General features: G+C 32.6%; 1 protein-coding gene across 1 annotated transcript; it reads left to right on the top strand.

Moving 5' to 3' along the window:
• Positions 1–412: 412 nt before the first annotated feature.
• On the top strand, positions 413–7,200 carry LOC133299377 (sulfate transporter 2.1-like). Its single transcript, XM_061498834.1, has 12 exons — positions 413–793; positions 913–961; positions 1,085–1,292; positions 1,423–1,600; positions 1,956–2,021; positions 2,118–2,348; positions 2,704–2,830; positions 4,173–4,459; positions 5,542–5,735; positions 5,856–5,944; positions 6,356–6,432; positions 6,820–7,200. Exons 1-12 carry the CDS (start codon positions 470–472, stop codon positions 6,943–6,945), a joined length of 1,956 nt encoding a protein of 651 aa, XP_061354818.1. The 5' UTR covers positions 413–469; the 3' UTR covers positions 6,946–7,200.
• Positions 7,201–15,077: the final 7,877 nt, after the last annotated feature.

Below are 15,077 nucleotides of genomic sequence, written 5' to 3'. Positions count from 1 at the left end.
GGTTCATTTTTTCTGCCGTCAACGTAAATAAGTTATTTACATTGAGCTCAAACGGACATTGTTTTGGAACAAAAATCAATATATTTTTGTAATTATAATTTATTTCAGAGTTATAATGATCTTTTTCATTATAATTTTTTAATCTTTCGCCCCAAAACGATATTGTTTTGACAATAAATATAGATAACTTATGTATGTTAACTGTATACATATTAAAGCCATAAAAATTATCGGAAAAACAAAAGTAACAGAGATTTGTGTTTATTAAGGCAATTTATTATATTTTCTCTTCATAGGTAAGCTTGATGAGAATGTAATAAGCAAGCCTTTGTGCTCTATATAAGGTCCTTTTGTAATGTCAAGTCCTTCACCTTCAGCCTCATAACCGAGCTCTTCGTATAGGTAAGTTTGATGAGAGTGTAGTCAGATTTCACGGGACAAAGTAGTTCTCCCAAACACTTCAATATCTATGGCTTCTTTAGCGGTGGAAACCTGCAATATGCAGGTGGACATTGATGAGAAGAACACACATCATGATGTAAGGTCTCAGTGGGTGCTTAACGCTCCTGAGCCCCCAAGTCCATGGCGTGTGGTTGCAGATTCTGTGAGGAAAACCATCTCCAATTGTCGAGAAAAGTTTTCCCCTCTCAGAAATCAACCCTGCACCACACTTGTGCTTTCAGTTTTGCAGGGGATTTTTCCTATTCTTAACTGGGGCAGAAACTATACTGCTACTAAATTCAGGAAAGATTTTCTTGCAGGCCTCACTATTGCAAGTCTCTGTATTCCCCAGGTAATTATTCTTTACAAATTGACACCTTGGAATAACAGCACTTTATGATAAAGAAAATGGGTTGTTTTCTCTTCCATGTAATCCTAACTCTTGAGTGTTGGTTTCAACTTTCAATGCAGAGCATTGGGTATGCCACCCTAGCACACCTTGATCCTCAATATGGCCTTTGTAAGCCACTTTTTCTCTTTATTATTATATTTTTATATATATATATATATATATTTTTTTTGGGTTATATAATTCAGTAGTACTTGAAATTGGTTAATGAATTTGTGTAATGAAACAAAATAGATACAAGTGTTGTACCACCTCTTATCTATGCTGTAATGGGAACTTCGAGAGAGATAGCAATTGGTCCTGTGGCAGTGGTTTCGCTGCTTTTATCCTCAATGATCCAGAAATTAATAGACCCTGCTGTTGATCCTGTGGGTTATACAAAGCTGATTTTGCTTACCACTCTCTTTGCTGGTATCTTTCAAACTGCGTTTGGACTCTTCAGGTCAAAAATATCTATATACTAAACTTTTTTTTTTCCTTTCATTATTTTTAATTTTTCCCATAATATGGTTATTTTCAAAAGGGGCTTATTTATTCATTTATGAGTCTTTTGACTTTGCCAAAATTAACAGGTTGGGGTTCCTTGTGGATTTCTTATCCCATGCTGCAATTGTTGGATTTGTAGCAGGAGCAGCCGTTGTGATTGGTCTTCAACAGTTGAAGGGACTTTTAGGAATCACTTATTTTACCACCAAAACCGACATAATCTCTGTCATGAAAGCTGTCTGGGAAGCAGCAGTTCATAATCCCGTATACTACTTTCCCTATATAACCGTTTACTTTTTCCTTTCCCTACAATTTGGGAGCTGGTGGGGAACTAAGAATAGTGATAGTTTTGGATTATATTATTATCATAGTAAATATAATTATCACAAGTATAAATAACCCTTTTACATTGTTAATTTATGAGTTATTCTCTTTAGAAGAGGACAAGACTCAGATATATGTGAAAAATTAAGAAATTATTTTCTGTTAATTTTCATCATACTCTTTCTAATTTATAAGTAATTATAAATACGCATCTGCATCCATTTATTAAAAAAGTAACAAAGATAATAAAAACTATAGTTTCATCATATTAATGCTAGCATATGTTGAATTACAGTGGAACCCTCGTAATTTTATCCTCGGATGCTCGTTCTTGGTCTTCATCCTAACAACTAGATTTCTGGTGAGTGATACCACTGAATTACCAGGGTTCAATTTTTTTGCTTTTATAATTTCTGGTTTGAATTGAAATCCATGAAATGGATGGGCTAATTCACAGGGTAAAAAGAAGAAGAAGCTATTCTGGTTGGCATCAATCTCTCCTCTTGTATCTGTTATACTGTCAACTCTAGTTGTTTTTCTGACACGAGCAGATAAAAATGGAGTTAAAATTGTTAAATACGTTAAAGGGGGACTGAATCCAAGCTCCATTCATCAGTTAGATTTCAATAACCCCAATGTTGGAGAAGTCGCCAAAATTGGACTAGTCGTTGCTGTTGTTGCCCTTACTGTGAGTATCCAATTATATATGTCACCCTCCACTTAATTAATGTCTTTGACAATGAAATTCTAGTTACCATGTTCTCGTTCTTTTCAGTTTTATGTATGTTATGTTACATAACTTAAATTTATTTTTTTCTACACATACATCAAAGAGATGGAGTCCACATAATTTTTTCTCTTTTTCATCATTTCATTTTCTTTCTCCTTTTTGTTGTGTGTATAGAAAAGTGAAGTTGGGTCATCTAACATAACAAACATAAAACCCTTTATTTATTTGTTTATTTTCCCCTTTTTTTTTTTTTTTTTGATAACATTATTTTCCCTTTTCATGTTAATAAAACATTGTTCCTTACCCATTATAGGAATCTGTTGCTGTTGGACGGTCTTTTGCATCCATCAAAGGGTACCAACTTGACGGAAACAAGGAGATGGTGTCAATAGGCTTCACAAACATCATAGGCTCTTTAACCTCCTGCTATGTTGCAACTGGTACAAAATTATTTTATTAAAGTATACCTTAGTTCTAAACTAAAAATCTGAAAATAACAAAATTGAAGGAGTTGTGAGATTATTTACGTTTAACTTTTTTTCAAATGCTGCTTTAAATAGTTATGAATTATGATGATAAATAAACTTGAAATCTGAAACAAATCAATACGCGAGTATATATCTTTCCGTGTTTGAAGGACAAAAGGTGCAAGTACTTTTAATATATTTTAGGAAAAATTATTTGTGTAAAAGCTTACGTCTTTTCACCCCTTTATAACTATGTATTTTGAAAAATACATAGTTATAATATTAATTTTTTCTTCTTTTTTGTGAAACTTGTCTGTTGATAGAGAGAAAAAAAAATGAAATGTCATAAGCTTATATCTTTTAGAAGACACACATTAAACCCTATATTTTATCTCATGTCTTTTCTTAATTTTATCCAAACACAAATATATATAAAATTTTTTTTTTAAATTCAAGAGAATAAAGTGTATTACAGGATTTGAACTCGCGCATTTTGCTACATATCTCATGATTTTATCAATTGAAATGTTAATGATAAGATGTCATTAACATATATTAAATAGGAAAAATATTTATCTTTTTAAATGACACAACTTCTGTCATTTTACTCTCATAAAGATGTGAGATTTACACCTTTATTATTTTTTGTCAACTCTCTTTCCTCCTTTATCTATCTCTTTCTCTCTCTTAGAATGATACAACTTTACATCCTTTAAAATCAAACATAATTTTCTCATTTTAAATTTTACCTTTGTTTTCGTATCTTTGAAGTCTTTTATCACCCATGTTTTAGAATCACTTTTGGAAAGCACAAGAGCAATATACCAAAAGGAAAAAAAATAAAATCCAATAGCATTAAAGAATCGAATAAAATCCGCGACATTCTCCTCTTTTCACCTCTTCGTACTGGAAAAAATAAATTAAAAATACTTTTTGAGTGCCAGGTCAGATGGTTTTATCTGGCGATGAAGAAGGTGCTTTGGCAACGGTCAACAAATGTGGGCCTTGCTTAATTAGTTTAAATTTTTAGATTGAATTAATTATTTTATATGATATTATTTTATTTGTGATCGCGAAGTCACAAGTTCGATCCTTACCATTTTCTTATTTTTTAATGAAATTAAATGAGTGTAAGGGTTTGTTGGGCTCGTGTGTCAGGAAATATTGTGTTAGAAAAGTAATATAAAAAATCATTAACGTGTTCCTTAACAACTTAAAATTTTTGGTTAAGATGATTGCTTGACACAAAATGAACAAACTAATTTGATGTTGGTTTTGTTTGATTTAAGTAATAACAATTGAAGCATTGTGGCAGGTTCGTTCTCGCGTACTGCGGTCAATTATGCAGCTGGCTGTGAAACTTTAGTGTCAAACATTGTGATGGCCGTCACCGTCTCAATATCACTGCAGTTTTTGACAAAGCTCTTATATTATACCCCAACAGCTATTCTTGCTTCAGTAATCCTCTCTGCTCTCCCAGGACTCATTGACATCAATGAAGCTTACAAAATTTGGAAGGTTGATAAGCTTGACTTTCTTGCTTGCTCTGGAGCCTTCTTTGGTGTACTCTTTGCATCTGTCGAGATTGGTCTTCTAGTGGCGGTAATCATTGTCACTTCTTCATCTCTTCTCACACTTCTTCACTCTCGTAATCATGTTCATAATCAGACTAATCGCGAAGCTATTAATCGATTGAAATATTTAAAAAAAAAAAGTAAATTGTTTTTTTAAAATGTTTGAAAAAAAAATGCATGACATTTTATAAAAATATATATTGCAAGAGAATTTCTCAAAATATTCTGTATTTTTGTTTCATCAAACTCTAAAATAACATCATCATGAGAATGTAGAAAATAATTATTATCTCATAGGAGAAACAATTTGGAACATGCTGCTCAGACTTATCACTGTTTTAAGAAAGTCAACGTATGGAAGCCTCTCAATTATTAATTTCAATATACTTGAAGCATCAGCACTAGCATCTTTATGCCACATCATTCACTTGCATATTTCAAATGTTCGTTCCACCAGAAATAATAGATATATTATAGATAAATGAGACTTTTAAATTCCTACTTGTCAAAGCACCCAATAACTCAAGAGTTAGTACTGTTGAACAATCATGAAACGCAACACTATTTCGATAGTTCTATTTGTGAACGTAATGAACACTACGAGTGGATATCTTTTAGCTTGCAACCAAGTTCTACTATTTAAGAGTATTTGTTTTTTCCTTAGCCAAAATAAGAAATTCGAATAACATTGATCGGTAATGGCATGGGCCTGACTTTTCCATTATATAAAGAAGCATACCCCACCACTTCACCGGACCAACATATTTTGCACTAAGTGTGATGCAAAATGAATGTTCTGCTTGGGACACATTTGTCTTTAAGCCACCTAGTAAATTCTCTATTTGGAATTATCATATTCCGAAGGGTTGCAATCACTTGAATGAGATATTAAATATAAAAAGTTTTCGACAAATCATAATAAACTGTACTTTATGTTATAAATGGGATACAATTGTCCTTTTCTCTTTTGAAGGTTACATATATGGTTATGCAATTATTCATCCACAAATTTGACAATGTTTTTTAGAAGAAACATCCTCCACACTTGCCACAAGATATATATATGATTAATGATGCGTCCATTAAAACTTGGATTCTCATAATTCGCAGGTGGTAATATCCTTTTCAAAGATCATTCTCATTTCTATTCGACCTGGCACAGAAACTCTAGGAAAACTTCCTGGAACTGATTTGTTCTGCGATGTGTATCAATATCCAATGGCAGTGAAGATTCCTGGGGTTATGATAATACGTGTCAAGTCTGCATTGCTTTGCTTTGCAAATGCCAATTTCGTTAGAGAAAGGTATTTGCTACTATGCAATAAGTACTTCCATGCATAGTGGCAAGGATAACATGGGAAATATTTAATGTCAAAAGTATGAAACATGCATAACGTGCTAAATCTTCAATTTTTTGTTTCAAGGATTATCAAATGGGTCACTCAGGAAGAATCAGAAGATGACAAGGGAAATTCAAAAAGCACTATTCAACTTGTTATTCTTGACACCTCCAGTAAGGTTTTCTGACTCTCGTTAATAAAAGAGGAAATTAATGTTTTCAGAAAAAAAAGAAAAAAGAAAAATAATATTTCATATGAAGAGTTTGTATATAAGATATAATATATAGAGAGACTAATAAGGATATCGAGTATCTTAAGATTGGGTAGGTGCTCTTAGTGCTGTTAGATACCTACATGGCATGGATTAGGTATCTCTTGGATATGTGAGTAGCAAAAGCCACGCTATGTTTTACTATAGAAAAGGAAGTGCTTTGTTGTGTAATATATATCATATTTAATTAACATGTGACCTTAAACTGGTTAGAATATAAAAATGTTGATAATATAGTTGTGTAGTCAAGAATTTCACAAGCTCACCCTTGTTTGCTTCCGTGATTGATTTATGATATTCTGTTATATGATAGATTTGGTGAACATTGACACCTCCGGAATTGCTTCTCTAGAGGCACTGCACAAGAGTTTGTCTTCCAAGGGGAAACAGGTAATTACTTAACTCTATTTTGTTTTATTTATAGTAAAGGTTGCTTCTATATTAATAATACATGTTTTACCTTTAAAATGAAAATGATAAGTGCTATAAACACAGCTTTTCTTATATTTTCAATACTAAAGAATTGGATGATAAACACAGCTTTTCTTATATTTTCAATACTAAAGAATTGGATGATAAACACAGCTTTTCTTATATTTTCAATACTAAAGAATTGGATGATAAACACACTATTACAGCTTTTTATTATTTTCAAGAAGTATAGTCATGCTCATGCATATCATCATAAAAGCCAACTTCAAATAATTTCTATTACATATAATTATATCTATATATGACGAATCTGTTGACCTACTTCATTTTGAATTCCTCTCTCAGTTAGCCATTGCAAACCCAAGGTGGCAAGTGATTCACAAGCTAAAGGTGTCCAACTTTGTCACCAAAATCGGTGGCAGAGTCTTTCTGACTGTTGAAGAAGCTATTGGCTGCAAAAGCGAGTGCTAAGTTAGATGACTATTACTAGCTAAGAACAATAAGAACAATATCTAATAGCCATTTGCCTTGTTGGAAAATCATAACAGTACTTTATTATGTGTGCTTGTATCTTGGATTTCCAGTCCCATAGTACGTTATGTACGAAATGGGACAGTAGAATTATAAGTCATCTTGTAATTCTTGTTGGAGATGCTGTGTGTTTCTATCCATGTAAGTGCTTATTAAAATAGCAGTTTGATGTGGCATGTGTAAAATATAGGTAAGAATGTGATTTTTGTGTAATAATTTATAAAAAAAACAAGAAATAAAAAATTTGGTATGTTTTATCAGTTATATATTTGTATTTAAGTTATTTTTTTTAAGCATAGTTAGTTATAAAAAAATTAAAAATAATTTTTGTACAATTTTTTTTCTTTCGAAATTGCTGCTTAACTCATTGCGGATTTGGGAATCTAATAAAAGTATAGTGGTTGATGTTCTCAAACGGAATTACGTCTAGATTCATATCAGACGATGAACATTAACATGTTTAGTGTCTTGAAGCCACTAAGCACTAACTTTTAATATTAGAATGTACAAAACATTTCAATATTGCTGCTTTATTAACTCATTGCAGATTTGAAAATCTGATAAAATTAAGTATGGTGCTTGATGTTCTCAAACGGAATTACGTCTAGATTCATATTGGATGATTAAAATGTTTTAGTGTCCTGAAGCCACCAAGCACTAACTTCATGCCCACCTTTCTGGCTCCCTAAGCGTTGAGAAATGCACTTTTTTTGGCAAAGCTGCACGCCAGCACATTATTTTAATTTATGATCATACTTTTTTAAAAACTAGTCTATATTCAATGTATGTTGAGTTTTCCCTTTTAAATTCTCTTTTCTTCCCATTTTTTCTTTCTTTTTATGCAGAAATCCTGATAAAAGTATTAAGGTTATTTTTTTTTATTATTACTACCAACACAGTTGATAGATAGCTGGGTTCCTTAAGCATGCTGACAGGGGTTCAATTCTTGGCCGTGTGTATGGAAAATGCTTTGTTGGAAGAGATTTACTCACTTAATGTGATCTCCCGCCTCGAAAAGATTAGTCTTCGGCTGTCGGCCGGAGGATACCTTGGAAAACCAAAAATAAATTAAAAATTACTCAAGGGAGAAGAAAGGAAGATGTTAATCTTTGGTATTTAGAAAGAAAAAAAAACATTCACATGCAATGTTCAGTTCCATGGTGTAAATAGTAATATATATTTTATATTGATGTAAATTAATAAAACTACATTTTAATAATTCTTTACATTATTTATTGTGGTGGATTAGAATGTTGTATAATTCACGTTATATTAAAAAAATTATAATCATACAACATTGTTTTTTATTTTATTAAATGTAGAATATAATGTTTTAAGGAAATCAAATATCAAAATTTTAATCATTCAATTATTTATAATTTAATATTATCTAAAATCATTTTTTCAATAATTTGTTTGCTCGTGGCGTTAAATTAAACAGGATCTTGCATGTACACATATATATTGGAAAAATCATAACACTGTTACCCCAAAAAAATATATTAATAACACAGTTAAATCCATTCATTATATATTTATCTCTTGTATTAGCACTATGTATCTATTCTTTGTATATGAGTAATGTGCATCGTTGCCCAGTTTTATCATTTCTATCTTTGCTGATCCAAATAGCATTACATGCACCTGAACAAAATATCAAGCAAATCAAGTTCAACTAGACCAATGCTTATGCCACAACCAGCGCCTTGGGATTGGGTTGTTCCTAATTAACTACGATTAGCATGTTTTATTCACTAGCACCTTGCTCTTTCAGTGCCAGGTTTAGTGTTAACTGTTTAGTAGGCATACATAATAATTACTCGGCCTTTGTTACTCTGCAAATTAAAGAGCATATATTTACCTAGCTATGTATATTATTAATTCCTTTAATGAGCAATTGCCAACCCGAATTAGTGTCATTTTTTTTTTAAAAACGATGTAATGGGATAAAAATTGTTGGACTTCATTTTACTTCATATAGTTTTATTTAATTTTCTTTTTTCTTTTTTTCAAATTGATGCTATGAAACGGAATTATTTATAAAAATTTAATTTTATCATTCCGATGTTCAGTGTATTTGATTATTTGAAATAAACATAAGAATAAGAAATTAATAATTTTTGTCATTTCATTCACTTCCATTAGGTTTAGGGTTTAGGATACTATAGCAATAGCGAGTTGTCCAAGAAAAAATAGCATACTAGCTATGGATGGGAGATCTTTTTTCCACTGCTGGGCTATTACCGACTACTATTTAATGCTCCACTTTGTTATCCAAAAAAAAAAAAAAAGGTTTGAGGACACAATCTACTTCAATAAAATATTTGTGGTGAAATTCTAAGAAGAAAATGAAAAATCAAAAGAGCAAGCCAAACTATGGAGTAAAAGTCATAGAACTCTGCATAACTCGTCAGTTGTCACTCTAGGTCACTAAAATTATACATTTTCACATAATAAACCCTAAAGTTGGGAGTCATTGGAAAATTGCAAAGATCATCCCACGCCTAAATGTCTTGTCGGAAAAACTTATTGGTCTCATCGAACAACCTTATCTCACCTTGACATTCTGAGAACAACACCAGTTCAACAAACACTTTTTTCGGTTCCACCGGCTTTAGCGGTTTGTTGGTTTCCTCATATAATGCCCCAAAAAACCAAATTACATTAATTCAAAGTTAATGTCTAATTAGATGATTAATCAAGTGAAAATCTTGAATTTAAGGTTAAAATCCCTAATTTGGCGGAAATTGCCCAGATTTAGGATAATTTTGTGAAATACACTCACTTAAGCCCATAAAATTATGAAATCAAATTAGAACGAGGATAATTGGATGAGAAATCTAATTATTCGAATACAGTTACTTTTCGGGACGAAAGTACGATTAATGAAGGTTCTAGGTAAAAAATGCAATTGTACGAAAGTTACCTGAAATTTTAAAAACTGTAGTATCATACTAATAAATAATTTTGGTGAATGTTAAAGTAAATGCTTGATGACTTAAATCGTGAATTAGTGGAGAATTAAGGGGGTTTCATTGGGGGTAAAATGGTAGCTTTCTAATTACGTGAGTTGACCAAGTCAAACCCCACTTAAGTCATGACACTTAGGCTTATTTTTTCCTAAAATTTTCGGTCTCCTTTCCAACAGCCCTCACCCAAACAGCCCCTCCCTCTACCGTTGATGACATAGCTTGAAACTTATCATGAACCAATCCTCCAATGCAAAAACTCTATTAGACAAAAGTTGTTCCTTTGCCTCTAACTAATTAAACCCAACCATCTTCAGCACTTGGGAAGCATTGTGGGTGAAGAAATCCTCCCCCTCTCATTTTTCCATTTTTGAAAATTCAAAAGTGGAGGAAACCTTGCTTTCTTTCAAGCTTGGATAATCATTCTTTTAGTCTTCCTAGGTGATTTTGAGGTAAGAAACTCAAGTTTTCATGGATATTTTCAATGATTTAAATCTAGGGTTCATCACATGAATAAAGACCAATATGGTTGTATGTATGTATGATTGAATGAATGTTAGATACTTAGTATAGTTGCATTCATATATATATATATATGTCTATGTTATGATTGATTGAATTATGGTTCTTGTCCAATGAACATATACATGTGTGTACCTTCCTTGGGGACCTAAGCCATTAGAAATGTATGATCCTCGGGGACCTAAGCCCTTGGACTATCTTGTATGAACCTTCCTTGGAAATTTAAACTCTTGAAAATGTACTATCCTTGGGGACCTAAGCCTTTGGAATGGTATTTATGGAAGAACCTTCCTTGAGGACCTAAGCTCTTGGAAGGGTATGTATGGACTATCCTTGAGGACCTAAGCTCTTGGAAGCATCATGTATGTTATGAGCTATATGATGTTTCTATGTTATGTTATCTGACCTTTTATGCAGGAAGTGAACTCTTGGGTGAAGTATTACTGCAAGAACCCAGGGTTTACTAAGATGTGTATCTCACCCCTTTTGGGACATATTTCAGATAGTTCAGCAACCGGTGATGGACCCTCACAGGGCAAGAGGCATGTTTAGAGTTAGATACTCTCGTGATGGAGGAGACTGGATTGTTGTCTATATACCGATGTTTTGGATTAGGTGATGGATAGATGTATATTTTGTAAAGCCTTATTATTTTGTTGAGAACTTGTCTAGATCCGATTAAGGCTTGTATATATGGCATGTATTGCCTTCATTTATTTTGATACGCATTATGTAATTTTGTTGTTAATATGTTGGATTTGTAAATCCTAGGATGCTTGCATGTATATTGATGATGTATATGCAATGAATGAATTGTATGATGGATTATGGTAATCGTATGGAATTGTATGAATGAATTATTAGTTGATGAAATCATGGGCATAGAGCCCTTGAGATAAAATTCATGGATGGATTCTAGATTGTAGTTATTGGATAACTTGGATTTCATGTATGAAATTAGATAGACTATTAATCAGGTTCAAATTGTCATAGTGGGAATTATCCCCAACTGTCTAAAATACAGACGATATGTTGTCCGTGTGTTTCTAACCAAGGTGGTATGTGTTTATCATACTCGGGTAGTTCTTCACCATTACTTATGGTTTGTCCAAAAGTGTATTTTCCATAGGAAGGTGTATGGAAAGTAATGGAGTGGAGTTTCTATATTGTAATCGGAATATGAGACTTGAGATGCCTGTTTATATTCATAACTATCTCCACTTTATATCAAATAGTTTTGATTTTATTGATAGTGGAAGTCGTTATTTTAGGCCATATATAATGGCATACAATTTTGAGAGTGATCAATCAACAATGCTTGGGCTCCCCAATGATGCGAGAAAAAGTTTTGAGGATGAAAGTTGTGCCATGGGTATTTTTGAATGGGGGAAGGTGAGAAGTCTGGATCATTCTATTTGTTTGGTGAGATACATGAAGTTTGTGTTTACCATATGGGTTTTGGTGAACTACAAGTCAAATTTATGGAGAAAGAATTTGAAATAAGGGTGAAAGCTATGGGGTTGAAAGAGGAAGATCTAAGAGTTCAAGGGTTTACAATCATGAATGGTGATTGTTTGATATTTGCCACCATGAAAGTGGTTTATAGATTTGATTTGAGTGGTCAAAATTCATGGAGATTGAGAGAAATATGTGAGTATGAATGGGAAACCATAGCTTGTTTCACATTTTACTCTTCTCTAACACTCATATGGAACTAATGCCACAACTTTTCCTAGTTATGTTAGAACTAGTGCTCATTTCAGTGAAGGCAACAATAAAGCTATGTAGGACTTTGTCTAGCCTGGAATTGGTGTCCTTTTTATTTTTATTTTTTTTAATTCATATACTGGTGTATTTTTGCATGAAAACTCTGTTATGTGTTTTATGTTATTAGATTAAGGGTTTATAGGAGTGGCTAAATTGTTGATAATTATGGATTTACCAAGCCTAAATTGTTGATAATTTAGGTGTGGCTTTGCATATTGATGTCAAACCAGTTAACTGGTCCCCAATTTTGTATGGACCCATTCATCATTTTTTTTTCCAGAAGCCTGAAGAAATTTTAGATATAGTGAATAGCTTGAGTATCACTACAAGAAAATAGGCATTTAGAGGCGGGACTTCTGAGGCGGTTTATATGAAACTGCCTCTGATATACAATCCAAGGCGGTTCTGGCGACCTTTTTTAGGGAGGTCACAAAATTACGTTCATTATGGGCGGTTATCCTATGACCGCCTGAGATTTATTTATAGGAGGCGGTTTATCTGAATTTGGAGGCGGTTCATGTTTAAATGATAAAAATATATGAGATCATGGTTCGAACCCGTACTCCTAAAGTAAATGCAGACTCTGTAACCATTGTGACTAATGGATTATAATTGTTACTTCATACCAATTATTTGTTAAATAGTAACAGAATTTGTAAATTTTGCGGTTCCATCTAGATGAATTGTAATTCCCACGCGTCAATTTTTTGTGAAAGTTACCTCTTCCCCCCTTTTCATTCTTTCACTTTCCCCTTTCACCTCCATACCTTTTCACCTTTCAGTTTCCACACACCCTTTCCCGCTACACACACTTTCACTCTTTTTCTTTCTCTTCCATCGCTCAACGATTTTTAACTTTTTTCTTTCTCTTCCGCCATTCAACTGTTCACTATTTTCTCTTCCATTGTTCAACTCTTCACTATTTTTAGTATCAAGTTTAGGTTTAAAGGTTAGGTTTTTATAATCATTTACTCTTCACTGCGTCTCAAAACTCTTCTTCTTCTTTTAACGATTTTCACTTTCAACATATAGGCTTTCAGTCGTTGCCATGGTGGTGCCTTCATTCAACGTTGAAATCACCTTGAGGTAGTGACAGTGAACGGTGAAGAATGTGTTGCCCTACAACTAAAACTTGGTGAGTCATCAATCGATTACTCCGGTTCATTGCAAAATGCAAACTCTACTGTATCAACCTTCATCAACTCTGTGGGTTTTTATTTTTTAAATAACTGATTTATTTCTTTCTATTTTTCCATCACAATGCATGACAATTTTTCAAATCGTTATGTATTTTGGGGTTTCGGTGTGTGCCTTTTTTTTTCCTTTAAAATTGTATGCCAATTTCAAACGATTGGTAATTGCTTCTTTGTTCTCCTTTCTTTAAGAACTTGGTTGATATGAATTTTGGGGTTTCGGTGTGTTCCTTTTTTTTTTGCATTATTTTAGTTTTTAAACTTTCCACTACAGATTGGTTTTTGTTATTGCGCATGTCTTATTGACTTCATGTGTTATTACCAAGTTTGTGCTTCCCTGGAATAATTTGGTGTGACAACTGGGAAATGTAATATTTAAATCCCAGCTTTAGCTTCTCTTATGATTAATTTCTTTAATCTGTACAGCATTCCGATTTCTTTTCGTAAGTACCCGAAAAAATATTTTGCTGCCATGTACGTCTATGATTTTGTTTACTGTTCTATGGATTCTTAATTATGAGTTATAGGAATATGGAACTTTTTTGTAGAATAGAACATTTGTTTTCTGATTTCTTAGTAGAATCTATGCCAAGATAATGAGATATGGATAGTGCGAAGCCTTCCCCTGGATGTGTAGCCGCTTTTATGTAGTTTATTTTTTAATTTTTTTCTTGAATACTTTTTTTTGTTATTTTTTTGTCAATTGTCGTTTGTTTCCTCAATTTGGCTTTGAGCTTGATACCCCTGAGCTTTTCTCAAAGAGCCCTTTTGTTACAATGAGAATTACTATGTTTGTTTGCCGTCAAAGCTAATTTAAGGGAATATTAGATGCAATAGTTGGTTCACCATGTTTTCTAATAGCAGTTCCCAATGTATCTGTGAGAAAACTGGTGCTTTGTTCTGTGTTCCCTATATAGCATAAGTTGGGATTTGGTTGCAGTTTGGAAAATTTTAAAACCCTGAACTATTAAATATTTTGATGGAGTTTTATGATGGAAGAGAGTTTGAAAAGAATTATGAACCTTAGAACAGGTCTGTAATTTTAAGTGGTGAAGCATTATTTATGGAGGTGAGCTTATTTATTATTTTTTATGCATGGGTTTTATAGTTATTTCTTAGTGCTCTCTTGATTTATTTGGTCTGGTTCTCTTACTTATCTGTAGTGATATTTCACTACTTGTCTACTTAAATTCTTCTTGTTTAATTAAAAATTTATCACTTTCTTGTGTTGTGGAGCACACGGTTAATGTCCCAAAATTTATCCCTATTGTTATAATGTACTTTAGTAAACATGAATACAAATAGCATTATGCATTTGTAATCTTATGTGATGTCTGTGGCATATGTGATAGCTCTAAATTTAAAGGACCAAAGTTTTGTGTCCTTAGTTGGAAATCTGAGTCTTTGTCTTCAAGCATGGTCCGATGGAAATTTTAGTAGTGATGTTTGCTTTTTCATCACTGATTCAGATGAGTGCCATGTGCAAATGACTAAATGTGAAATTGGTATTTATTTTATGTGCAGAACGTAAGAAAACTGTTTTGTCATATCTAATCCATTCTTATGTCTAATGCGTGTGTTGTAATCTACATATTTTTCTACACTTATTTTTTAATTTTTG

Source organism: Gastrolobium bilobum, unplaced genomic scaffold (assembly GCF_033153095.1).
Source record: "Gastrolobium bilobum isolate Gb01-03AN ecotype WA unplaced genomic scaffold, APGP_CSIRO_Gbil_v1 utg94913, whole genome shotgun sequence".
Taxonomy (NCBI): domain Eukaryota; kingdom Viridiplantae; phylum Streptophyta; class Magnoliopsida; order Fabales; family Fabaceae; genus Gastrolobium; species Gastrolobium bilobum.
The sequence above is the reverse complement of the archived record's forward strand: the minus strand, read 5'-3'. Positions and strand labels throughout refer to the sequence as shown.

What these genes read in the sequence shown, in the direction of transcription:
- LOC133299377 (XM_061498834.1), top strand. Translation starts at nt 470, where the DNA reads ATGGCTTCTTTAGCGGTGGAAACCTGCAATATGCAGGTGGACATTGAT. An exon ending in CAAGTCTCTGTATTCCCCAG is followed by an intron (nt 794 to 912) that starts GTAATTATTCTT and finishes CTTTCAATGCAG; the next exon opens with AGCATTGGGTATGCCACCCT. An exon ending in TGATCCTCAATATGGCCTTT is followed by an intron (nt 962 to 1,084) that starts GTAAGCCACTTT and finishes GAAACAAAATAG; the next exon opens with ATACAAGTGTTGTACCACCT.